This window comes from Sus scrofa, chromosome 12 (genome assembly GCF_054392235.1).
Source record: "Sus scrofa isolate SSC_HxYL_T2T_F1_AM1 chromosome 12, Sscrofa_HxYL_maternal_Yorkshire_Landrace_v2.0, whole genome shotgun sequence".
In the NCBI taxonomy this organism is placed as follows: domain Eukaryota; kingdom Metazoa; phylum Chordata; class Mammalia; order Artiodactyla; family Suidae; genus Sus; species Sus scrofa.
The window spans coordinates 66,624,063-66,649,313 of record NC_139394.1 but is presented as its reverse complement, the minus strand read 5'-3'; the positions used below and the strand labels follow the sequence as shown (position 1 = coordinate 66,649,313).

At 56.4% G+C, this 25,251-nt stretch overlaps 1 protein-coding gene across 1 annotated transcript; it reads right to left on the bottom strand.

Moving 5' to 3' along the window:
• Window positions 1-434: 434 nt before the first annotated feature.
• Window positions 435-24,518, bottom strand: TNFRSF13B (TNF receptor superfamily member 13B). Its single transcript, XM_021068044.2, has 6 exons — window positions 24,460-24,518; window positions 13,547-13,675; window positions 9,483-9,728; window positions 2,965-3,150; window positions 2,418-2,690; window positions 435-2,279 (listed from the first exon to the last, which is right to left on the bottom strand). Exons 2-5 carry the CDS (start codon window positions 13,653-13,655, stop codon window positions 2,431-2,433), a joined length of 801 nt encoding a protein of 266 aa, XP_020923703.1. The 5' UTR covers window positions 13,656-13,675; window positions 24,460-24,518; the 3' UTR covers window positions 435-2,279; window positions 2,418-2,430.
• Between the last annotated feature and the right edge of the window lie 733 nt (window positions 24,519-25,251).

Genomic DNA, 25,251 nt, shown 5'->3' with positions numbered 1-25,251 from the left:
AACCTGACAGAGGTGTGCCGGGGGCTCCCTCCAGAGGGAGCGGTTGTGTGGGCATGTGTCAAATCCGTATCCCATCGCCGCCCCAACAACCCAATGTTTCAGGTCACGCACGCTCTTGCCACTGAGCAGGGCGGCCAGGCGGGAGTGGGGCCCATGCTGGGTCCTGGGGGCTCGGCCTCCTCAGGTTTCCCCTTGGCTCTGGCTGCGTGGACACAGCCAGGTGGCCGTCGGGTAGTCCCAGCAGAGTCTGCCATCTGGTCCTTTGCAGAAGAGCTTGCTGAGTCCGGCAGGGGCCAGGTGGCGGGAGGGCACAGGGGGCACTGGGGAGCCCCGTGGGGGCTGGGGGAGCCCCGGAGCTCCGCTTGAGGTGCAGCAGGTGTTGGGAATCAGGGTGTATCTCGGACGTCAAAGCAGAACACAGAACGCAGATAAAATTGATGGTATGCAGAGTTTTCAGATTTTCTTTCCAGCAAGGAACCCCGGTCCGAAACCCATGTAAATGTACAAAAGACCAATTGAAAAACTGACAAAAAGCAAGGTTATTCTGTCTGTCAAAAGCCATAGTATGGCATTCGTTTCCCTGTGTTTTCGGCAGCCGTACCCTGCCCCCTCCAGCCCCAGAAGCATCCCCAGAGCCCCTTGGGTTCAGATGAGCAGAATTCGAGAACTGCAGAGGGAGAGGGGCTCCCCACTCCCTGGACGGGCTTTCACGTCTGGCGCATGTGGGCAGCTCGGAAGTGTGCTGTTGCGTTGCCGGCAGGTACAGGGTTGAGAGTCAGTGCTGTACAGGCGACACTGCACTGAAATGTCCCCATTTCCCACATTGGGCTGACTTGTCTTGGGCAGGAACTTGTTAGAAGCCAACTTGCCTTCAGACAGAGCTGAAGCAGGGGTGACCTGGGGAGGCACATGTCCTGGCCTGAGCGTGTCCCCTGGAAGGTGGCCTCCTAACCCTGGCTGCCACCCGCACGACCCTCTTCGGAGACGTACAGCCGTGGTCCTGTGAGAATGGGGTGCTTATGAAAAGGGGGGACTTGGATGCAGCGACAGCTGCACGGAGGGAAGCGGATGAGAGGAGTCACAGCAAGACCGCCCGCAGGGCCCCGGCTCCTCCTGCCTCGGCCTCCGCAGGACCGGCCCGAGGACACCTCCGTGGGCTCCAGCCTCAGACAGCACGGTGTCTGCCGGTGGAGCTGCTGGTGTGAGGTGCTCCAAACGGCAGCCCTGGAAGCGGGCAGGGCCTCTTAGCCCACGGGTGGCTCGAAGACGAGCATCAGCCTTCCTGTCCACACCAGCCAGAGTGTGCTGTGTGAGCCTTGGATGTGTGTCCGTGTGCCAGGCCGTTTCGGGAGGTGGCTGGTGATGTGCATGACCCTGCCTCTATCTCTCTGTGCAAGTGCCTCTCGGAGTCATGCGGTTTCAGGTTTAAATGCTGCTAAAATGGAGGTTTCAGTGCTAACGGGGATGTGTGTACATCGAATACGTGGCGTTGGGAACGTAGGAATGCTTGGATGTCACCAGCGCCATCAGTCAGAATGCGTGCAATTCAGCAGGAGGTGAGAGGGGGTCTAGAAGCAAAGGTAAGTTAAAACGATGACTGGAGTACCTGACACGGCTCAGAGGAAACCCGTCTGGCCAGAACCCGTGCAGACGCAGGGTGGCCTCCCCGCTCAGTGGTTTAAGGATCCAGCGTCGCCCTGAGCTGTGGAGCAGGCCGCAGCTTCGGCCTGGATGTGGCTGTGGCTTGGCAGTGGTGTAGCCCTGCGGCTACAGCTCCGATTAGCCCCCTAGCCTGGGAACCTCCATATGCCGCGGGGCGGCCCTTAAAACAAAGGAAGAAAAGATTATTTAAAGAAGCGTGCAGGTTCGTGTCTAAGTGAGCGCGCTCCTGCGGTGGTCTGGGGACGCGGCAGCCTGGCGGCGGGCGCAGCCTGCCCGCCCTTCCTCTGCACCCTCGGCCAGCCTTCCGCACACAGGGACCAGCACCCCGTGCCCGCGCGCGCGCACAGCAGCTGTCACGCCTCCCTGAGGAGGCGCAGGAGGCCGGCAGCTTTGTCCTCTTACACGGAAGCGGCAGCGCACCTGCCACCTCGGACGCCACAGAGGCCACCTGCCTGGAGAGACCCAGCCCTCGAGCGGGGGGTGGGGGGCCCGACCGCGCAGTGATCACGGGGAGACGGGACTGGGCAGCGAGGGCGGTTTTATTTCTTCAGAAGGGTTCGCCGTGTCCAGCAGGTGTGGCGCCCGGACAGCAGGGGTGTGGGGGGGTGATGGTGGACCTGCAGGGAGACCCGGGTCAAGGCCTGGCCCCGGCCCTTCCCCCCGTGCCCCCCACCCCGTCCCTCCTCCTCGCTCCCCTTCTCGCCCCTGTCCGCCCCCTCCAATTCTCTCCTCGCTTTTTCCCCAGCTCCGCTCACCGTTCCGCCAGGTTCACGTGGGGGGGCCTCCTTCCTGGGCAGGCGTGCGCATGACCTCGAAGCCCGCCGTCTCGCCGTCGGGGGCGCGCACGCAGGGCTGTCCGGCTGCGCTCGGGCCGCAGCGCGCCCACCTCCCCGCGTGCTCGGGCCCGGGTGAGGCGGGCGCGCCTGCGCTCTCCTGGGTGGGCGCCCTGCGCTCGGGGAAGCAGAAGCTGCAAGTCTCCACCGGCTCCGGCGGCCCCCCAGCCGCGCTGCCCGCTGCCATCCAGTGATCTGCACAGGGGGGAGGGCGTTGGCCTCCACCGGCACCCTTCCGGCCCGCCCCCCAGTCACCCTGGCCACGGCCGGGCGCTTCTGCCCGCTCCAGGGCCCCACCTCCTCGGCTGTTTGCCCTGCAGGCCCGCCCCCTTCCCCCGGTGCCTGCTCTCTCTGCTCGCCTTGATTTTGAGCTGGCTTCAGCAAGGCAGGACGTGCCCCCAGCTCGCTGGGGAAGAGCCGGTCACGGTTCTCCCCTTGAAAGCGAGGACGGGGCCCCGTGCATGCTCACCCTTGGAGGACTTGGCCTGGATGCGGCATGGCCCGGGGGGCGGCCGGCAGGAGAACTGGCCCTGCCTCCTCTTGAAGAAGCAGGCCACGGCCAGGAGGAAGCAGCAGATGACGGCGCAGAGGCAGAGACCCAGCGTGCTGTAGACCAGGGCCAGCTGGTCGGCGCTCAGCCTCAGCCCTGCGGAGGCTGCAAGACAGCAGGAGGCCCGAGGTCAGCAGGGGCCTCCTCTGAAGCTTCCTGTCCCGCCCGCCCGCAACCCCTTGGTCTGTGGGCTCTCTCCTCCTCAGGCCCTAGGCAGACCACGAGACGCTACCGTGTCCCTTGGAGAACTGGGCCCAGACCACTGGGGGCCTTCCCCGCCCTGAGGCCTGCCGGTGTGCTTGTTCTCCCGGCCCTGCCCCAGCCTGCTAGTGTGACCTCAGACCCAGAGGGGACTTTGCGCCGCCTCCCTCGCTGGGGGGCGTAGTTGGGGCAGCAGCAGAGGTGAACAGGTGTCCGGGGAGGGTGTCTCTGTCTCCTGACGGGGTCACAGTGTGTTGCAGGTGTAAGCGGGGGGCCCCTGGGGTGGGTGCGTGTCCCCACCTCAGGGCCCTGAGCCTCTGGTGTGGCTGCCAGAGCCTGCTAGCGTGACATGGTCCCTTGAGATCCACCCCCCACCCCCAGGCCGGGCAAGGACTGCTGAGCCCAAGCCAATGTAAGGGAGCGTGACATGCTCCTGGCCGCCCGCTGCGCCCTCAGGCTGTGCCAACACTGCTGCAGGGTCTCGATACCCCTCCCGATGCTGCAAAGGGGGATCCATCGCCTCCGTTTAGAAATTGAGATACAATCGCACGCCCTCAAACACGCCACTTAAAGGGGATGTGTGGCTGTGTGCTGTCACTACCGCCTGGGCGTGTCCCCCCTGACTCCCCGCCCCCAGCCACAGCCGCGTGCCTGGTCCCTGTGGCTGCCTGTTCTGGACACTTGGCATCTGTGGAGTCACGTGACACGGGGCCTTCCTTGGGCTCGGCCCCTCCCACTCTGCTCGTTCCCCAGGCTCATCCCTGTGGGTGCAGGACTGAAGGATGCTTCCTTGCTCTGTTCGTTCACAAGGGGCCTGTGGGTGTTTCCGCCTGCTTCATGCTGTGAGCGTTCGTGCACAGGTTCCTGTGGCCATGCACCTGGGGGTGGAATCGCTGGGTCATGTGGCACCTCTGTGTCGAATTCTTTGAGGAAACTGTAGACTCTTTGCCACGGTGGTTCCACCGTTTTATAGCCCATCTTGCAGATGACACAACTGAGCTATGAAGTTCCCGTGGTCCCAAAGGCAGAGCAGTAAACGGATAAGTCTGATGGACTCCAGGCCAGGGCTCCGGGCTGGCCACACAGAGGTGACAAGGCTGGTGGCTGCTGTCTCTCCCGTGTGCTCCTTAGAGTCCGTTTTGTAAAGTGACAAAAGTGGGCTGACGTCAGCACCCCGGGCGTGGGATGCTGGTGTTTGTGTCCTTGGTCCAGGTCTCTGAGAGGCCACGGGGCAGGGGAAGCCAAGCCCCCAGGTCGGGGGTGGGGAGCACACGGAACCCGGCTCTGCAGATCTGAGGCGGAGGCCCTAAGGTGAGACGACCCAGGGAACGGTCGCAGGGCCCTCGATAGCTGGATTTCCCAATGCCCAGGTCCTTCACCTGCTCCCCTGCCCTGATCATCTCCAGAGTAAAATTAAAGCATCATCCTGGGCCATCAGGGAGAGGCAGGCAGCCTTCACGTCAGCGCCGGAGCTCCCCGCGGCCAGAATGCTGCTAAGTCTGCAGCGAACCTCGGGGTCAGCGCAAGAAGAAAGATCGTGCGTCTTTCAGCCGATGTTTTCAGTGCAATTTCTGACACCCAGATAACTCAGGATTGGCGACAAGTGTTCAGAGGTGGTCCCCGAGTCCTGCCCTTCGATCAGGCCTGGCTCGCCTGGGCTGCACCCTGAGGTGGCCTGGCGTGGCTTCCGCCCTCCCAGGTGCCCTCAGCCACCACATGAGAAGTGCAGCTGGCAGGGCCGCCGCCCTGACCTGGGGGAGAAGTGAGGCCTGGCCAGCCCAGTGTTGGCTCTGAGCCCCGCAGCCCACAGCCGGGAAGATGCGGAGGCTTGTCTGCAGGCCACCGAGTTCTCAGTGGCTTTTAGTGGCTGTGCTAGACAACCAAAGCTGGGACCTGCTCCGGAGGGTGGAGGGTGGAGGGCAGACCTGTGATTTGGGGCTTCCTGAGGGAAATGAACTAGTGCCTGCCTGGCCACCTGCCCCTGGCACATGCTTTATAAAGCCTCTGGACCCAGAGGCAAAAGGCTGTTAAAACTGCAAAAGGTATCACTTTCTGCCTGTGTCAGGAGGCTGGAGAAACAGGCCCCTCCTTGGTGGGTGGCCTCCCCTGAGGGCCTCCTGGGGCATGCACTTTCCAGCTTCCTGTTGATCCCCCACTTCCACGTTAGGGGACACCCCAGCCCACCCGACGTGGACACAGGCGTTTGCAGGAGCTTCGTGTGTAACCAAAGCCGGGGACCAGCTGCGTGTGGGGGGGTGTCCACGGCTGGGAACGCACGGCATGTCGGGCTTGAGATGGGCCGGACCTGAGAGGCAGGAGGTGGACAGGAAGGGCGAGGTGGTGCTGCAGTGCGGCTGGTGTGGAACCTGCGCAGGTCAGAGTCCGGGTGAGCCAGCAAGCCCAGCTGGTGCCGTGTCTCCAAAGTCTTGTCCAGTGCCCTCTCCGTCGTCTGCCGCCACCTGTGCGTGTCGTCCGCTCCGGCTGGGGAAGCAGCAGGGCCTGCCCACCGCTGCACTGCTGAGGCTGAGGTAGAGGCCGGCCAGATGGGAGGAGGGGGTCAGGGAGTCCCAGCGGCTTGCAGGCTGCAGGACGCAGTCCCCACCACCTCTGACTGCTTTGCTCTGTCATTGAGTCGTGGAGATCTGCAGGCTTGGACACTGCCTTCTGCCAGCCCTCGGTCACCTGGGCCTCAGGACAGGGCAGCCTCAGCTGGCCCCTCACCGTCTGCTCACCCCAGTGACCTGGGGGCTCTTGTTCAGAAAGGATGTGACTTCTGACCTCCGTCCTGTTGGAAAACCAAGCCTGCAGGTGCAGTTCCAAGCACCGCCACCTGGGGGCAGCACTGTTCACTTCGAAGTGGCTTTTCCATTTGGTTTGTTTAGTTTTACTGTTTCTTAGAGCCAGGAGTCACCTAGAAAGAGGATTTCTCAGCAGTGGCTGCCTGGGCCTGGGCTTGCGCTTGGGATGGGCTTGGGATGGGAAGCAGCGCTGTGACCGTCCAGAGGGGCCTTGTTTCAGCCAGTGTAGCCGAGGGCGGGACGTGATTGGAGCCTGGGCCCTGCAGCCACCACGGCCTGCTGGCAACCTGCCTGCTTGGGAACTGGGGCGATGCCCACACACCTGAGTCTCCTCCGTGTGTGTGTTGGGGGGACACCTGGCCGCCATCATCCTGGGAGACACATCTGGGCCAGAATAGGCGAGGAGCTGTTTCCAGAATGCCCCCCTCCCCCGATCAGGGCCTGGGGCCCCCAGTCCTGCTGCTGGGAATGGGAGGGAAGGGGGACGTGGCTCCCGTTCCAGCCCCCTCCCCGGCTCCCTCCCCAGCCCCGATTTCCCGGACAGCTACCCCTCTCCTCTCTGGCTCCTGCCCCCAGCCTCTTATCAAGCGGGGTCACTGAGGACACCAGGCTTCAGCCCTGGGTGGGGGGCCGGGGCAGCCTCCACTGTGACATGTGGCGGGGGGGGGATGCTCCAGAGATGACCCCCTGCGCTCATTCCGGGGAGGGAGCCGCGTGCCCCTCCCGCCACGTCCACCCCAGCCTTCATGGACACGGCCCTCCCACGAAAGGACATGGGACCTGCGTCTGGGGAAAAGGAGTCTTGGCAGGTGTGATCCAGTTAGGGTCTTGAGATGGGCTCGGCCTGGGGAAGGGTAGCCCTGATTCAGAGACAAGTGTCCTTAGCAGACACACGCAGGGAAGCCCCGTGGGGACAGGCAGAGGTGTGGGGGGGCTGTGGCTGCGGAACTGGGAAGGATCAGGGGACCCTTCCCTAGAGCCAGGGGTGCGCCCTGGGGCGCACACGTCCGGCCTCCAGGCTGAGAGGAGGTCTGTGTTCAAGCCCCAGTGGTGGCGCGGCGACACGGCAGCCACGGGAAGCTGGTGTGCCCCCCCCAGGAGAGGACCCGCGTGCACCCTCCCCGCCCAGCGAGGCCCTGGAGCTGGGCACTGCCGGGACTGTCCTGGTGGGGGCCGGGTAGCACAGAGTCACCCAGAGTCCTTCCGGTCACCCAGAGGCTGAGGGGGCCCTCGTCACGCCACCCAGAGCTCTGAACTTGGGACCCAGGGCCCACACGTAGGGTCTGGGGGCCCCGTGGGCTTCGATAAAAAAAGCCAGTCTTAGAGTTCCCGTCGTGGCTCAGTGGTTGACGAATCCGACTAGGAACCGTGAGGCTGTGGGTTCGATCCCTGGCCTTGCTCAGTGGGTTAATGATCCAGCGTTGCCGTGAGCTGTGGTGTGGACACAGCTCGGATCCCGTGTTGCTGTGGCTCTGGCATAGGCCGGTGGCTACAGCTCCGATTCGACCCCTAGCCTGGGAACCTCCATGTGCCGCCGGAGCAGCCCAGGAAATGGCAAAAAGACAAAAAAAAAAAAAAAGAAAAAGCCGGTCTTACGTTCACTGAATTTGGCCTTTGCTCCCACGTCAGGGAGGCCGTGGCCCGGCGTCCGAGCGGTAGCCGCCCCTGTCCACAGGGAGTCCCCCGCCCACAGGCCTCGGGCCGCCAGCACGGCCCCCGCCACACCGTCTGGTTATCGAAACACTTCTGTAGAGAAGCACCTAGATTTGTTCTCATGTCGCAGGCTGTGCCGTTTTGGTAATACTTAGATTTAGTATTTCATTTGGTTTACTATTTTGAGGTACCGTTTTGACGGTATCTCCGTGTCGCTGGTTCTTCTAACCCTGTGGCTTTGTTTGAGACACCTCAGAACATTGTTCCTGGCAGGGTGCTGGGCCCCCGGTGCCGTGGGGCCCATGGGGCTGAGGCCTTTTCATCCTGCCAATCTGAACGGATCGGTTCCCTTGCCCTCAGTCCCGTCCTTGTCACCTGTCCCCTCTGTTCTTCCAGAAACAGCCCCTTGAGGGGTTGTGCCACCCACCACCTGTCTCCCAGCGTGACGGGGGCGCTCTCTTAGGGCATCCCAGTTACGGCCTTCCTTCCGACGCTGCCCCCAGCCTCCAGGAAAACGCCAGGCAGATGGGGCGTTTGTCTGGTTCCCTCCTGCACGTGACCTTCCTCGTGGCATCGTTTGTCTGACTTCTGCTGTCTGTCCCCTCCCCAGGCCCCTCCAGCTGGTCCCCTGCTTCTTCCCGCAAGGGGCCCACCCCCCTTTCTGCCCGGGCACCCACTGCTCCGGGGCGGCTGCTCCCTTCCCCGTGCCCAACCCCTGGCAGGAAGGAGCCCCTCACGAGGGCCTGGGGTCCCCACTCCCCCGTGTTTTGGTACTGAGGCCCCTCCGCCCCACGACGGGGCAAACTGACAGGAGAGCCAGGGCACGGGGAGGGTCCGGCCTGGTTCTGATCGTCTGCCCCACATCCACGCCTCCTGCCTGTGCGTTGGCAGTTCCTCCCACAGGGAGGCTTCGCTCTCCTCCTGCCAAGGGTCCAGAGGCTGCGCGTCTGCCTCTGACGCTCCCGCCAGCCCTCTGGCCCCAGGAGGAGAGTGCGAGACATGCAGAGCTCGGCTCCCTCCAGCCAGACCCATACCGGTGAGCAGTAACAGCCCCTGGACCTGGGGCTGTTTGCTACGTGGCAGCCGCTCCCTGACGGGAGAGCAGAGCAAAGGGTGGCAGTCTGACCATGAGGGGCCAGGCCGGGCCCCTCCGTTCCGGGGACACGCAGGGCCTGGCCTCATGAAAACGATGCCACGAGGAAGGTCACGTGCAGGAGGGAACCAGCCGCCCCGCCAGGCCAGGAGCCGCGTGGCCACCCTCCCCAGGGGCTGCGGGTCCTCAGCCACACGCCCCTTCTGGCGCCATAGAGCGGAGCAGCTGAGCCGAGGCGTTTTCAGGTCAAGGCCAACGCTCGTGCTTCGTGGAGGCCCCTCCAAGTCCAAGTTGGCTGCCCCCCACCGTGAGCTTTTTGGTGACCTGTTCCTCCTCGTCCGTAGGAAGTCCACCCCCTGTCACTGGAAGCGAGTCTTGCTCACAGGTCGCCTGTGCGGGCCACTTGCTCCCCTTTGTTTCAGGAACGCGTTCGTCCTCCGGTGCAAGGCTCCCACCTGGCGGGTCTTTCTCCCTCTCCTGCTTCCTCCTTGCCCGCAGACGTCTGTGGGCTTTGCCTGGTGTTTCCTCTCCTGTGATGACCTCCCATTCCCCCCACCCGACCCCAGCCAGCGTCTGGTCCCTTGCCTGCACTGGCCTTGCCGCCTGGCAGGGCCTCCCTGCCGAGGCCGGGTGCCTGCTTCCCACCCATTCTGACCCTTGGACTCCACACCGGCCGACCTCAGGTGGCTTACCTGGACCCGCATCCGATCCTCTGTGCTCTGACCCCTGGTGCCTGCCCAGGCTGTCTGCCCTGGTCGAGGCCTCTCCGGTCCGCTGTCTCCTGACCTCCGGTGGGAGGCTCCCTTGGCTCCTGACCTTGCTCTCGCAGAAGAATGCGCACTGCCTGGGGTGACGTCCGCAAACGGAGGCACAGCTGATACAGTCCCTCAGTAGCTGGTCATAGTACCTGCCCTGCTCCTTGCGGCAGCTGAATGACTCTGGAAGACAGATGTGTGATGCTGCGGGGTGACCCACACTTGCTGCAACTGTAGGTCTGGCCTCAAAGGGTATCACAGTTTAAAAATAAAAATGTCCTAGGGAGTTCTCACCGTGGCACATCGAGTTAAGGCTCCAACTGCAGTGTCTCAGGTCACTGCAGAGGTGCAGTTTCAATCCCCGGCTGAGTGCAGTGAGTTAAGGATCCTGCATTGCCAAAACTGCGGCAGAGGTATCGCCTGCAGCTCAGATTCAATTCCCTGTCCCAAGAACTTCGACATGCCACTGGTGCCAGGAAAAAAAATCCTAGTCCAGTTCTCCAAAAGCAATCCCAGAATAATCCAAGTCCTTTTCCAATATGCGAGGGTGAGACTATACATTGTCCACTAAGTCCTGTTTTAGCTGCATCACACACATTTTGGTATGTAGTATTTTTTCTATATGTAATTTAAAATGTTTGTGTTTTTCATTATTATTTCTCCTTTGACATATATATTGCTTGAAAGTGTATTTCTTAGTTCTAACCACGTAAGGACTTTTTAGTTATCTTTTAAAGCTGATGTCCAGGTTACTTTGTTGTCTCATGGTTTCTTTATGTGGACTTTTTGAGTGTCATGAAGGAGAAACTTGTTTCATGTAAACATGAGGAATGGAGAGGAAGCTGGGGCAGGCGCTGGAAGGAAGGTGGGAAGACTCAAAGTAAGAGTGGTTTTCTGGGAGCTCCCGTCGTGGCGCAGTGGTTAACGAATCCGACTAGGAACCATGAGGTTGTGGGTTTGGTCCCTGCCCTCGCTCAGTGGGTTAACGATCCGGCGTTGTCGTGAGCTGTGGTGTAGGTTGCAGATGCGGCTCGGATCCCGCGTTGCTGTGGCTCTGGTGTAGGCCGGTGGCTACAGCTCCGATGCAACCCCTAGCCTGGGAACCTCCATATGCCGTGGGAGCGGCCCAAGAAATAGCAACAACAACAACAACAACAAAAAAAGACAAAAGACAAAAAAAAAAAAAAAAAAAAAAAAGAGTGGTTTTCTGGGAGCTCCCGTCGTGGTGCAGTGGTTAACGAACCCACCTAGGAGCCATGAGGTTGCGGGTTCGATCCCTGCCCTCGCTCAGTGGGTTGAGGATCCGGCGTTGCCGTGAGCTGTGGTGTAGGTCACAGATGCGGTTCAGAGAGCGAGTTGCTGTGGCTCTGGCGTAGGCTGGCGGCTACAGCTCCAATTTGACCCCTAGCCTGGGAACCTCCATGTGCCACGGGAGTGGCCCTAGAAAAGGCAAAAAAGACCAAAAAAAAAAAAAATGTTTTTTCTGGAGTTGGCATCATGGCTCAGTGGTTAACGAACCCAACTAGTATCCATGAGGATGCGGGTTCGATCCTTGGCCTTGCTCAGTGGGTTAAGGACCCAGCATTGCTGTGGCTGTGGTGGAGGCCAGCAGCTGTAGCTCCGATTGGACCCCTAGCCTGGGAACCTCCGTATGCTGCGGGTGTGGCCCTAAAAAGACAAAAGACCAAAAAAAAAAGAAAAAAAAGTGTTTTTCCTGTCTTAATAATAAATGAGAGTTGCAGGAGTACAAACAGGTACCAGTGCCAAGGCGCATAAGCTGAGCACACTTGCTCGAGAGCGGCTTCGCAGGCGTAACAGAAATTTCCACGTTGACAGCATGTGTCTTTAATAAGCTTCTGCTCATATCAAAATGCATCTCACATGCAGGTCCTAAGGGTGCATTTTGGAGGCGGTGCGAGGCAGAGGCCGAGAACCCAGAGCCTGAAGCCACGCGGGCTTGGGGAAGCCCTGGCGGGCCACCTCGCGTGGGGGCTTGGCGTCGCCGTGTCCTGGCCGCCTCTTTCCCGGGAGGGCTGATGACAGGCTGACGGAGACTCGGGGCTGTGAGGAGGACTTGAAGTGACCCGTACGGTGCCTGCCACACAGTCAGTCATGCTCAAGCTTTGAGTAGAATGTACACTTTGGCTTCTTTTTTTGTTTGTTTTTTGTCTTTTCAGGGCCATACCCCTGGCATGTGCAGGTTCCCAGGCCAGGGGTCTAATCGGAACTACAGCCACAGCCACAGCCACGCGGGATCCTTAACCCCCTGAGCGAGGCCAGGGATCGAACCCGCATCCTCATGGATGCCAGTCAGGTTCATTTGCACTGAGCCACAGTGGGAACTCCCACTTCTGCTTCTTTTTGAACCAAACACACACATTCTCACATCCTTTTCAGAGTAACGACCGTCGCGGAAGACTGGAGCTGGGGCCTCAGGGGAGACGCGGGGCCCTGAGGGGACCAGTGCCCTCCCCTCCCCCAGCCCGGCCCCGGGTCTCCCTGACCCGACACTCGTGAGAGGTAATCGGCTTGAGGGCAGGCCTGTCCCTGGTTTCGGACCCCCGTGTGGCCTTTGCAGGTGACAGTCCCCCCCGCCCGGCCTCGCGAGCTCCCCGCTGGGCCTCGCTGCTCCCCGTCGAGATTGCCTGCACCGCGCCTCTGTCCACGCGGGTCCCTCCAGGGTGCCCTCCCGCATCTAGCGTCTGTGCCCACAGACTTGATAGCAGTGCGTCTCGGGGCACTTCCCAGCCCCCAGCCGAAGCTGGTGTCTCCCAACTGTGACGTCGTGTGGCACTGCACCTTTTGGCCATTAGGTGATAACCTCCTGGGAGGGCCTGTCTCTTTTCGGGGGCTTGGGAGTCGACATGAGGGGTGTTCTACCTCCTAGGGAGGCTCACAGCCACAGCTTTGGAGTCTGAGTCAGTGTGCAAATCCCAACTCTGCCACTCGTGTGCTGGGTCATCTTGGGCGAGTTACCCAGTTTCTCCGAGCCCCACGCAGCCAGGGTTTAGGAAGCCCTTACTCTGTGTCAGGCACTGTGCCAGGCCTGAGAAAGGACAGGAGTTCACAGTATGCTGGTGAGACAGACACCCAGCAGCCACACAGGCAAGAACCTAACACACAGTGTGCCGAGTTCCATCAGGCAAAGACGAAGCTGTGAAAAGAACAGCAAAAGCAAATACACTTCACGACAGAACCGGATGTGGCCTGAGTACAGAGGATATTAAGGAATTCTTGCTGAGGGTGATAAGTACTGAGGTTGTATTTTAAAGACCCTTGTATGTTAGGGATTCATGATCAACTACTTAAAAGTAAAATGATAGGAGTTCGTGGATTTGCTTTAAAATACTTAAGCATTTGTTCATAAGAATGCAAAAATAGAGTTCCCATCATGGCGCAGCGGAAATGAATCTCACTAGGAACCATGAGGTTGCGGGTTCGATCCCTGGCCTCACTCAGTGGGTTAAGGATCTGGTGTTGCTGTGAGCTGTGGTGTAGGCTGACACCGATTGGGCCCCTAGCTCGGGAAACTCCATATGCCGAGGGTGCGGCCCTAAAAAAAGACAAAAGAGCAAAGAATGCAAAAATAAAATGAGAGTTTTGGCAGTGAAAAAAAAAAACCCCGCATAAGCAAAAAACTGGTTTGGGACCACAAGGGCAGAGTTGTCTTCTGCTGGTTAGACAGGTTGATTATGCTGTCCACTGTCTGGCTGATACGTTCTGTGACAAAATTTCTGAAGAAAGTGTGAACAGAGAAGGACCAAGGAGGACGCTGTCGGAGAAGACCTGAAGCGTGCGTCGGAGGAGCCCGGGGGACGTGGGAAAATGCAGTCCCCGTGCAAAGGCCCTGAGGCTGGGAGCAGGAAGCAGCAAGGAGAGCAAGAGGGCGAGGGCGGAGGGTGCCACGCTGTCCGCCTCCCTCCGCCCCTCCTCGGGCCCAGGGGCAGGGGCAGCAGGGGCAGCAGGGCCAGTTCCACCCAGGCTCAGGCCCCAGGACTCACTGCAGAAGGCTGCACACGTGCGCGGAACCTGATGGCTGCAGATGGATCTGCAGTGGAGGCAGGCGGTCAGCCGGGGGTCCCAGTACTGCTCTTCGGGGCAGGGATCCATGGCCACCCTGTCCGCTGGCCCTGTGGGGCAGAGAGGCAGGGAGGGTGAGGGCCACGGGCACAGCTCTCTCTCAGGAGCTACTTTTTATCAGAACACCTGTGGAACACGTGTTTCTTCTTCTTCTTCTTTTTTTTTTTTTTCTTTTTCCTTTTATGGCCTCACCTGCAGCAGATGGAAGTTCCTGGGCTAAGGGTCAAATCAGAGGTGCAACACCACAGCCATTGCAATGCTGGACCCACTGAGCCAGGCTAGGGGTTGAATCCACATCCACTATGTTGGGTTCTTGATGCCTGAGCCACAACGGGAACTCCTATGTGTTTCTTCTTTAATGAAAGTACTGGAGTTCCCATTGTGACACAGTGGTAACGGACCCAACTAGTATCCAGGAAAATGCAGGTTCGATCCCTGGCCCTACTCAGTGGGTTAAGGATCTGGCACTGCTGTGAGCTGTGGTGTAGGTCACAGATGTGGCTCGGATCCCACGTTGCTGTGGCTGTGGTGTAGGCCTGCAGCTGTAGCTCCTATTTAACCCTAACCCAGAAACTTGCATATGCCACAGGCACAGCCCTAAAAAGACCAAAAAAAAAAAAAAAAAAAAAAAAGAAAAGAAAGAAAGAAAGAAAGAATGAATTGAGCAAAGACCAGCAGCTCCCACTTGACACAGCAGCTTAAGCACGTGCGTTTGTCTTCCTTCCCTCTTGAAACCAGACTAAAAGGACAGGAAAAGATAGTTGTCCTCAAAGATAGAATGAATGAGGTTTCTGTGGGAGGGCACAGATGTCCACAGCACTTGGAGATAGAGGCAGGTGGCCTGGGGTGACTGGTGTCCGTTGAAGAGCATGACATCGATGCTCATGGGGAGGGAGGCAGAATTGAGTCATAGAACCCGGGAAGTTTCTGGAACCGGAGGCACCAGGTACCTCTGAGCAGCAGATGGGAGGGCGAAGCAGTGCACTTTACATAAAGAAGACTTGACCCCAGCAAGCCATGGCCTCTTGCCCACCCAGGCAGGAGGCTGAGGGTTCTCATCCACACAGCTGAGGGTGGCAGTGGGGTCCACTCCCCCTACAGCCATACCTAAGGAGTGCTGCGGGCAGGTTTGTAAAGACGTCTCCTTCCCCGTCCTGCACTGGGCACGTGATGAGCAGCCTCTGCTCTGAGCCACCTGCCCCAAAGGAGAAGACCTGGGGACACTGACGGGAGATGCTCAAGGAGTCAATCATGCTGCTGCCTGACCACCGAACACGCCAAACAAAAAGCAGTGAAGTTGAGGGGAGAAAGAGTTCTATGATAATATTTGGTTATTTCAATACCCCACTTTCAGTAATGAAGAGAAGAACCAGGGAAAAAAACAATAAGGGAGAGAGGACCTGAAAAACACTAAAACCAAACATAGAGCAGACATACCACACTCAGCAACAGCAGACTACACAGTCTTCTCAAGTATCCATGGAACGTTCTCCAGGACAGACCATATATTAGGTCACAAGACAAGTCAATATGTTTTAAAAGATTAATTCAAAGTATCTTTTATGATCAAAATGAAATGAAACATAACAGAAGGAAAGTTGGAAAGTTCACAAATAAATGGACATTAAACAATACATTCTTAAAAAGCCAATGGGCCCAAGAAGAAGTCACAAGAAAAATTAGAAAATATCTGGAAATAAGTGAAAAGAAAAACACAACATACCTAAAGTTATGTGATATAGTGAAAGTAATGCTAAGAGGGAAATCTATAGCTATAAATGCATACACTAAAAAAGAATTTCTCAGATCACAGCCGCTGTGTCGTGAGGAACTGGAGAAAGAAAAGGAAACTAAGCTCAAAGCAAGAAGAAGAAAAGAAGTCGTGAAAGTTAGAGTGGAGGTAAATAAAAGAGAGAATAGAAGAGTTATAACAAAATCAACACAGCCAAAATTTGGTTTTTTGAATAGATTTATAAAGTTGACAAACCCTTACCTGGTTTGACTAAGAAAAAGAGGAAAATTAAATTACTTACAAAAAATAAATAAATTACTAAAGTTAGGAATGAAAGTGGGGCATTAGTACATATTTTATAGATTGAAAATTGTGCACCAACAAATTAGATAATCTACACAAATGGACAATTCCTAGAAACAGTCAATCTGCAGAAACTGATACATGAAGAAAGAATGTCCGAATAGACCAATAACAAGGAGACTGAATCAGTAATCAAAAAACTCCCCCAAAAAGGCCAGGACCAGATGGCTTCACTGGCGATTCTATCGATCATGCAAAAAAGAATCAAAACTAATCCTTCTCAGACTTTCAAAAAAGTTAAAGAGGGAGCACTTCCTGACTCATTCTCGGAGGTCAGCATTGCACTGCTATCCAAGCCTAATAAAGACAACTTAAGGAGACTGCAGACCAACATGCCTCGGAATATATGTGTAAAATTCTCCACAAAGTACTAGCCAATCTAATCCAACAGCACATTACAAGGATTATACATTATAACCAAATGAAATCGTTCCCAGAAGGCAAGGATGGTTCAACATCTGGAAATCAATCAGTGTAATACACCACATTAAAAGAATGAAGGAAAGAAAATTACACAATCATCTCGATGAAGAAAAATCATTTTCAGGATAAAACATTCAGCAAAGGAGGAATGGACGAGAACTCCTTCAATGTGATTAAAGGCCGAAGGTGAAACGCCCACAGTTGACGTCATCCTCCGTGGGGAAACACAGAAAGCCTCTCCCTGTGCCCAGTAACACGGCACGAATGCTCACTTTTCGACTTCAATCCGACATAGTCCCGGAAGCTCTTGCCAGAGTAATTGGGCAAGAAAAAGCAATACGGCATCCGAACCGGCGAGGAGAGGCTAAAGCTCGTGGATGACATGGTCTCATAGGTAAAATCTCTAAAAAATTTCCCACACAAAGAAACCGCTAAATAACTAAAGTTCGGCAAAGTTGCAGGTACAAAATCAGCACACACAAAGTAGTTGCATTTGTGTATACTTGAACGATTCCAAGAGGAATGTATGGAAACAAATCCACTTACGAAGGCATAAAAGTAAATAAAATACTTAGGCATGAATTTAACCAAATTGGTGAAAGACGTATACCTTGAAATTAAAGAAGACCTGAACAAAAGATACCCCATGTCCATGGATTTGAAGACTTAATATTGCTACGATGTGAGTGCCACCCAAAGTGACCTACAGATGCAGTACAATCCCTAACCAAGTCCCAATGACTCTTCTACACAAATGGATTAACCCGCCCCCCAAAATTCATTTCCTCCTGAGTAATCCGGACAATCCCGAAGAGGAGCAAAGGCGGAGGATGCAGCTGTTCCGCTTGCAAAACTTACTACAGGGAGTTCCCGTTGTGGTGCAGCGGAAATGAGTCCAACGAGCATCCATGGGGTTACGGGTTCGATCCCTGGCCTCGCTCAGTGGGTCAGGGATCCGGCGTTGCTGTGGCTGTGGTGGAGGCCCTCAGTGGCAGCTCCGATTTGACCCCCAGCCTGGGAACCTCCATATGCTGTGGGTGCGGCCCTAAAAAGCAGAGGGGAAAAACAAAACAAAAACCCCCCACAAAAAACAGACATGCGGGCCAGTGGGATAGACGGAATCCCGGAATAAGCTCTCCACGGTCAACGGGTTTTCAGTGGTGGGGAGCGGGGAAAGCGGGGCGCATCCCAGCCCAGAGGAGAAGGCGGAGGTGCTCAGCGGTGGTGGAGGGAGGCCAGGGGCGCCCCGTCTCAGCTAAAATAGGAGGAAGGAGGGAGAAACGTCTCCAGTGGAAACCAGGAACCCAGATAAGAAAGTCCGCGTGGCCGACAGGTGGCTCGGCCGTCCCCCCAGAACTGCGGGTGGATGCCTGAGAAAATCAAGGCGTTTCAGCCCCAGGGAAATGACCCCGTCACAGCCGTGAGCAGGGATCGGGGGGAACTGGGTCTTGTCCCCTGCGGAGCAGTCACGCGCCTGTGAGAGGGGACACAGCCCTTAGACCCCGTCCACGAGCAGGGCAGTGGCAGGACGTGCAGGGCAGGAAGGACGGGGCGGGGGAACTGCAAACGGATGAGCTGGCAGCAAAGAGGCCGGCCCGTCGCTGGGCACCTGGTGGGCTTGCGGGTCCCAGAGGGTCCCGCGTTCTGGGCTGCACGTGTGCTCACTCACGCCCTCACGTGTGTGACTCGGGAAGGAGGGGGCAGGGATGACTTTGCTCCTCGGTGTCATTTCTGCCTCACGGGCTCATTCTGAAAACCGATTTGCCACGGTTCAGCGACAGTGTGTGAGCGCGTCGGTGCCCGTGGGGGACAGCACAGCTCTGAGTCACCACCCAGTCACCTGGGGGACCCCGGCAGCCCGCCTCGGTCCCCCTCTTCTGCACATGGGGACAGGAGTTTCCTCAAGGACACGCACCCGACTGGCATGGAACCGGCCCACGGCTAGGCTGCCGCCTGCTAGTTGCTGTCGGGCTGAGTGGTTTAGGATATGAGCGCTTGGTGACAGCCGTTTCATCATCGTATCAGAAACAGTGATAGATAGTGTCACCACATTTGCCCTCCAGGCCTGTGAACTGACCCCGGAACCTCAGTTTGTGGCTCAAGCACCATGACACCCCAAAGCCCCTCGTCCCTGTCCGTGTCGTGTCACCTGGCCTCTCAGATGTCAGAGGTTGCCGTCCTGGGTGACCATGCGGCCTGTGTACCCTCTGCCAGGCGATGTTGCTTCTTGTGTCATTTGACGTTTGCGGGGAAGCCGTCGGCCTCCCATCCCTGAGCCGGGCACCTGCCATCATGCCAGGTCCAAACACCCCCGACAGGGCTGCAGCAAGGACGGTGACTGGAAAGCGGTCCTCGTTCTTGCCCTGGGCCGGGAGGATGGCTGGGTTTCGTGCGGCCCCCTCTCCGCCGGCATCTCCTCCCTTCAAGGGGATGAAGGGCAGAGAGCCTGGCCTTTGCTTTAAGACTTAGAGGAGAGGACTCTTGGTACACAGTGACTGTGGGCCAGAACGCAGCACAGAAAATAATTTCCCCTCGATTAAAGAGAACAGCTCAATCAGTGATTTCAGTGTGACAGAGAATACACTTATAAAACCTTCTAGAGAAGGCACAGCTCAGCAACTTCTTTCTAACCCTCGCGTCTGAAAGGCCTTTCCCACTGTGACGCCAAATCCAGAATCTGTCACATAAGAGACGGATAAAATAGACTCTGCCAAAACACCAAACAACCAAACAACGTCTGCATAGCCTGAAGCACCTTAAGGAGAGTCCAAAGACAAACGAAAAATGAGACGAAAACCTTTGCTGCTTGTGTCTAAAGAATAAACAGAAAGGAAGGACAAGTCCCCTGACAGAGAACTGGGCAAAGGCGATGAGCAGGCAGCACACCGACAGCGACACACAGCTGAAGATGCCCGGTCGCTTTCCTGAGAGACAAGCAACTTCTCGCTGTGCCGAGACCATCTTCTCCCTAACAGACTTAAAAATCCGGGAGCTCAGTAACAGCTCCTCTTGGCAGGGCCATGGGAACAGTGGCCCCATTCAGTTTGGGAGGAGAGGAAGTGGGGAGAAGCCTCGCGGAGGCCGTTTGGTGGCAAAGTTTGGAGTCAAAGTTGTGGATGTGTTTCCCTGCCCGTGCAGTGATTAACCTCTGGGATCTGTTTCCGAGTGCAAAATGATACGTGCACAGCAGCAGTGTTTGTAATAGCAGAAAATCGGAAGTAACCCGAATGTCCAGCAATAAGGGATTGACCAATGAAGTCATATGCTCCTATACACTGGACTATTATGCAGCTGTAAAAAAGGAAAAAGGAGGCGTTCCCGTCGTGGCTCAGTGGAAATGAATCCGATTAGGATCCATGAGGATGCGGGTTCGATCCCTGGCCTCGCTCAGTGGGTTAAGGATCCGGTGTTGCCGTGAGCTGTGGTGTAGGTCACAGTCATGGCTCGGATCTGGTGTTGCGGTGGTTGTGGTGTAGACCGGCAGCTGCAGCTCTGATTTGACCCCTAGGCTGGGGACCTCTAATATGCCCCGGGTGCAGCCCTAAAAATAGTAACATAAAGTAAAAAGGCATAAGGAAGCTCTTTGTATTTTGCTTTGGAAAGAATGCCCGGATATATCAAGCGGGTAACCAAAAATCAAAACAAACCGAGGTCCACAACAACATGGCTTCTAAGCCCCCTTTCTCTTTGCAAAAGGGGAGAAATTCTAATACACATTTATAAGCGTTTGTGCCTAAAGAAACGCTGTAAGGAAATGTAAGAAACGAAAACCTGCTTTAAATAAAATGCTTAGGGATAAATTGAACAAAAGTACAAACCTTGTTCATTGAAAACTACAAGACATTCCTGAAAAAGGTCAAAGGAGAACTAAAAAGGTCGGAAGATATCCCACGTTCATGGATGGAAGACTGATTCGTGTTAAGACAGCAGGAGTCCTGAAATTATTCCACGGATTCAACCCAGTCTCAGTTAAATTCCCAGCTGGCTTTTCTGCAAAATGCGAGAAGCTGATCCTAACATCACATGGAAACGCAAGAGACGCAGGGGGTAAAACACTCTTGAGAGAGAACGTCAGAGAACCCACTTCCCAATGTCAAAACTTACTACAAACAGTCCCTGCGAGTGAGCCCCTGTGGGAGCCGCGTCAATACAGACATGGGTCAAGAGAACAGAATGTAGAGTCAAAAACAAAAGCCTAACATTTATGATCAATTGACTCTCCCCAAGGGCACCAAAAGGACTCCACAGGAAAAAAAAAAAATGCTGCTGAGACCCACGTGCAAAAGAATTAATTTGGACCCGAGTTCCCCTGTGGCTGAGTCGACTAGAATCCGAGAGGATGTGGGTTCCATCCCTGGCCTCGCTCAACCATCCAGTGACGCCGTGAGCTGTCGTGTGGGTCACAGACGCAACTGAGACCCTGTGTGGCTGTGGCGGAGGCAGAGGCCGGCAGCTGCAGCTCCAATTTGACCCCTCGCCTGGGAACCTCCACATGCTGCAGGTGCGGCCATAGAAGACAAAAAAAAAAAGTGGTTTGGACCCTACCTCACCGCGCACCCAGAAACCAGCTCACAGGGATCGTAGACCTCAGTGTAAGCAGAGAGCCTGCAGAAGAAACCAGGTGTGAACGCTCATGGTTGGGGTTCGGCGAGGAGACCAAGCCCGCACGTGACTGCAAAGAAGCTAGGAGAGCTCCTCGTGGCGCAGCGGAGACGACCCCAACTAGGAACCATGAGATTAAAAAGAAGATGGAGAGTGTGGACGTCATCAAAATTGAAAACTTTTGTATTTCCCAGAACACCATCAAGAAAATGAAAAGGCAGGGGTTCTCGCGTGGCTCTGCAGGTTCAGGATCCAGCCCTGTCCCTGCAGAGGCTTGGGTTGCTGCTGTGGTGTGGGTTCAGCCCTGGCCCAGGAACTTCCGCAGGCTTCAGGTGTGGCCAAAAAATAATGATGATAAAAAGATAATGCAGGTGTTCTTGTCGTGGCACAGTGGATTAATACTCTGACCAGAGCAGCTCGGGTTGCTGCAGAGGCGCAGGCTGGACCCCCGGCCCAGCACGGTGGGTTAAAGCATCTGGTGTTGCTGCAGCTGTGGCTCAGATTCAGTGTCTGGCCTGGGAACTTCATGTGCCACAGGTGCGGCCATAAAAAAGAAAGACAAAAGGATAATCCTCAGACTTGGAGGAAATATTTGCAGTGCGTATATCTGATAAGGGGTTTGTATCCGGCAAACATAAAGATCTTTACAACTGAGTAGTGAAAAGACGGATGGGATGACCTAGATTAACCATGGGTCGAATGGCTCATCGGCACATGGAAAGGTGATCAGTATCGTTTGTTGTCAGGGAAACGCAGTGAAAACCACACTGAGACACTGGCTGGGACGGCGGTAGTGAAAGAAGGTGCAGCAACATGTGTTAGCAAGGATTTGGAGACCCTGGAGCCCGCGTGTTAACAGGGATGGTGCAAACCATGCTGCAGCTTTGGGAAGCAGATTAGCAGTTCCGGGCAACAGAAGTAGTATGTGGCCCAGCAGTTCCACTCCCCAGAGAAATGGAAACATGTCCGTCCAAATACTTGACACGGGCACCTCAAAACCACGACGAGGGGCCACCTTACACCAGCCAGAATGGCCATCATCCACAAGTCTACAGACAATACGTGCCGGAGAGAGGGTGTGGGGAAAAAGGAACCCTCTTACGCTGTTGGTGGGGATGTAAACTGGTGCAACCACTTGGAAAACAGGATGGAGATGCCTCAGAAAAAAACACAGAATTCCCACTGGATCCAGCAGTCCCACTCCTGGGCATCTACCCAGAGAAAACCACGACTCGCAAAGACACATGTACTCCAACGTTCCCTGCAGCACTCTTTGCAATAACCAAGACACGGACACAACCTAAATGCCCATCGACAGAGGAGTGGATCGAGAAGAGGTGGTACATACACACAGTGGAGTATTACTCAGCCATTAAAAGGAGTGAAATAATGCCATCTGTAGCAACATGGATGAACCTAGAAATTATCATGCTAAGTGAAGTAAGTGAGACCAAGAAAGACGAATATCATATGATATTACTTATAGATGTACAGCTATAAATGTAATAAAATGTATGGGGTAATTTAAAAAATAAAGATAAAATGTGGCAATCAAAACAAAAAAATACAGAAAATGAGCAGAAATCTTTAAAAAGAAATACGTGCACATGGATGTTCCCAGGGCGTCATTCACAACAGCCGAAAAGCAGAAGCCACCCAAGTGTCGGTCCCCGGCTGCAGGATACGATGTGCCCTCTCCGTATGGGGAACGTTATTGGGCCACGAAAAAGGAATGACGTCCCAACACATCCAGGCTGCATGGATGACCCTCGAAGGCGTTGTGCTAATGGTGGAAGGCCGTCGTAAGACAGCATATTCCGTGTTTATAAGCTGTCCCAAACAGGTGACTCTTTAGAGACAGAAAGTAAGTTCGTGGCAGCGTAGGGCTGGGCGTGGGGAGGAACGAGGAGAGACGAGCGTTCTTTTTGGGGTGATGAAAATGTTCTAAAATTAGATTATGTGGTGGCTGCCCAGCTCTGTAAATATCCTAAAACTGCTGAATTGTTTACTGTAAACGGGTGAGCGGCCATGTAAATTATCTCAACAAAGCTGTTGATTCTGGGGGAGGCAGGAACGGGGCGGGCGGAGGGCTGGGAGGAAAGCGGCTATATTTACCGCAATCTACTCTCTGGGCTTCCAGCCTGGGACGACTGTTCACAAAGCAAATTTAAACAGCCAGAGGGGGCTCCTGTCCTGACTCAGTGGTAACGAACCTGACTCATATTCAAGAGGATGCAGGTTCAATCCCTGGCCTCGCTCCGTGGGTTAAGGATCCAGCGTTGCCGTGAGCTGCATTGGAGGTCACAGATGCAGCTTGGATCCTGCATTGCTGTGGCTGTGGCAGGTGCAGCTCTGGTTCAGCCCCTAGCCTGGGAACTTCCATGTGCCACTTGTGCAGCCCTAAAAAGCAAAATAAATCAATAAATAAGGCACAGATAGATAGCAAGAAGACCTGACTTAAGAGTTTGGGATGAGCAGATCCACACAAGTATGTAGAAGATAGGTGAACAGCAAGGCCCTGTTGTGTCGCACGGCGAACTATATGCCACATCCTGTGACGAACCAGACTGGAGCAGAATCTGACGAAGAAGGTGTGTGTGCGTATGAAGCTGGGCACAGAAACCAACCCAACATTGTAAATCAACTATCCTTCTGGTAAAAGAAAGCAAAGCAAAGCAAAGGGGACCAAACACAATTGGAAAGAGCCCAACCTGGACCTCTCGTCATTTGGGGACAACTGGAAAGAGCCCAACCTGGACCTCTCGTCATTTGGGGAGACGAGAGGGAGAGAGCGGCCGCCGCCCCGGCCACAGGGAAGCCGGGGCGACGGTGGGTTGGCTGGGCCAAGGGCCGCCCGAGGGAGCCCCCAGACCCACTCAGGGTCTGGAGGCCACTGAGCCACTGGACCTGCCGTGCACGCAGTGCCCACATGGCCAGATGCCAGCCCAGCCACGCTGCCAGGTTTGAACCTTCAAAAGAAGACCTGCTCGAAATTCTCCAGGGTAAACGATCCGGCCTCTTCATTCAAAAACCAGCCAGGGAACAAAATGAGACAGGGTGGGAACGTTCTAGATTCGGACGTACAACCAAAGGGACGCGTCTGGGCCCTGATGTCATCAAATCGGCGGGAACGGGCCTTGGCCAGGCAGTCGCAAGTCTGGACGCGGGCCCTGCGGTGGCGCTGAGGACTCGTGCTTTGCACACATTGTCATGGCTCCCCCCAAAAGTTGGGGGTTTGTTTTTTTTAAGGTGTTTTTGTCTTTAAGAGGTAAATACTGCGGGATTGACAAATCAAAAATGCAAGGCGTGGCTGTCTTCGCAGCCGTCCGGCCGCCCGGGGGGTGTGAAGGTGGAGGCCGGCTGCCGGCTGCCGGCTGCCAGAGAGCTAGTTAGATGCTCTGCCTTGCGTGACTCTCGGCCTCAGGATGTCACCACGGCGTCCTGGGGATGTGCCTCTGGGCCCGGGGCCCGCGAGGGCTGGGAGGCCCGGGGGTTCCTGCAGGTGTGGCCGACCTCCGGCCCTGCGGCTCTGCCCCCGAAAGCAGGCCGGGCCCCGCGGCCGCAGCCTGCAGGCCCTCGGCGGGCAGGCCCAGGAGGCCCCGGGGCGGCCCGCCACCCCTGAGCCACACGTGAGCACCGCCACCCCTGAGCCCCCCGGTGCCCGTGGCGCCCCGACCCAGCCCCGGCTCGCGCCCCCGCCTCCCCGCTACTCACGCAGCTCCTCCTGGCCCGCTCGTCACCTCCGCTGCTCCGGCCCAGGCCACTCCTTCCTCAGGACGCTTATTCTTAGCCTGAGATTTGATTAGCGCCCGGGCGGCACTTCCGGGGTTTCCCCCCAACCTGGAGGATGTAAATCAGCCCCCCCGTCCCCCCGCGCCTGCGCGCTCCGTCTCGGGAGCTGGGGGCTCACTTGGCCTGACATCCAGGAGTCCAGCTGGGTGCTGAGCCCCCAGCCTCGCTGCCCCCTGGGCCTGGTCCCCCCCACATACCCCAGGCTCAGCCAGGGCGGACCAGCTCTCGGGCCTGCAAGTGTGGCTCAGGGCCCTTCCCTCTGCCAGGTCATTGCCCCGTCATCTCCTCTTCTTCCTCCTTCAGGCTCCGCTGAGGTGTCACCTCCTCCAGGAAGCCGTCCTGACTGCCCCAGCCCGGGTTGGTGGCCGTTCTCTGCTTCTTGGGTGCTGACCTTACCCTGTCAAAGCACCCGAGAGGCTGGCACCAGAGCCAGACAGACTGGGCTTGAATCTCGGCTCAGCCTCTTACCAGCAGGAAGCCTTGGTGGGAATTTACTTAACTTTTTGTGCCTCCGTCTTCTCTCCTGTAAAGTGGGTGTGCAGGCAGGACCCGCCTCGGAGGCTGTGATGCGCATGCAGGCGGCGCACAGAGTGCACAGTCACAGGCCCAGAGCAAGTTCTTGGCACCGAGTGAGTTCTCAGGACGCGGCGTCCAGGACTAACACGTGTCCCTGTCACCCTTCAGAGCTGCATTCCTGTGCTCCCAGCGTCTGTG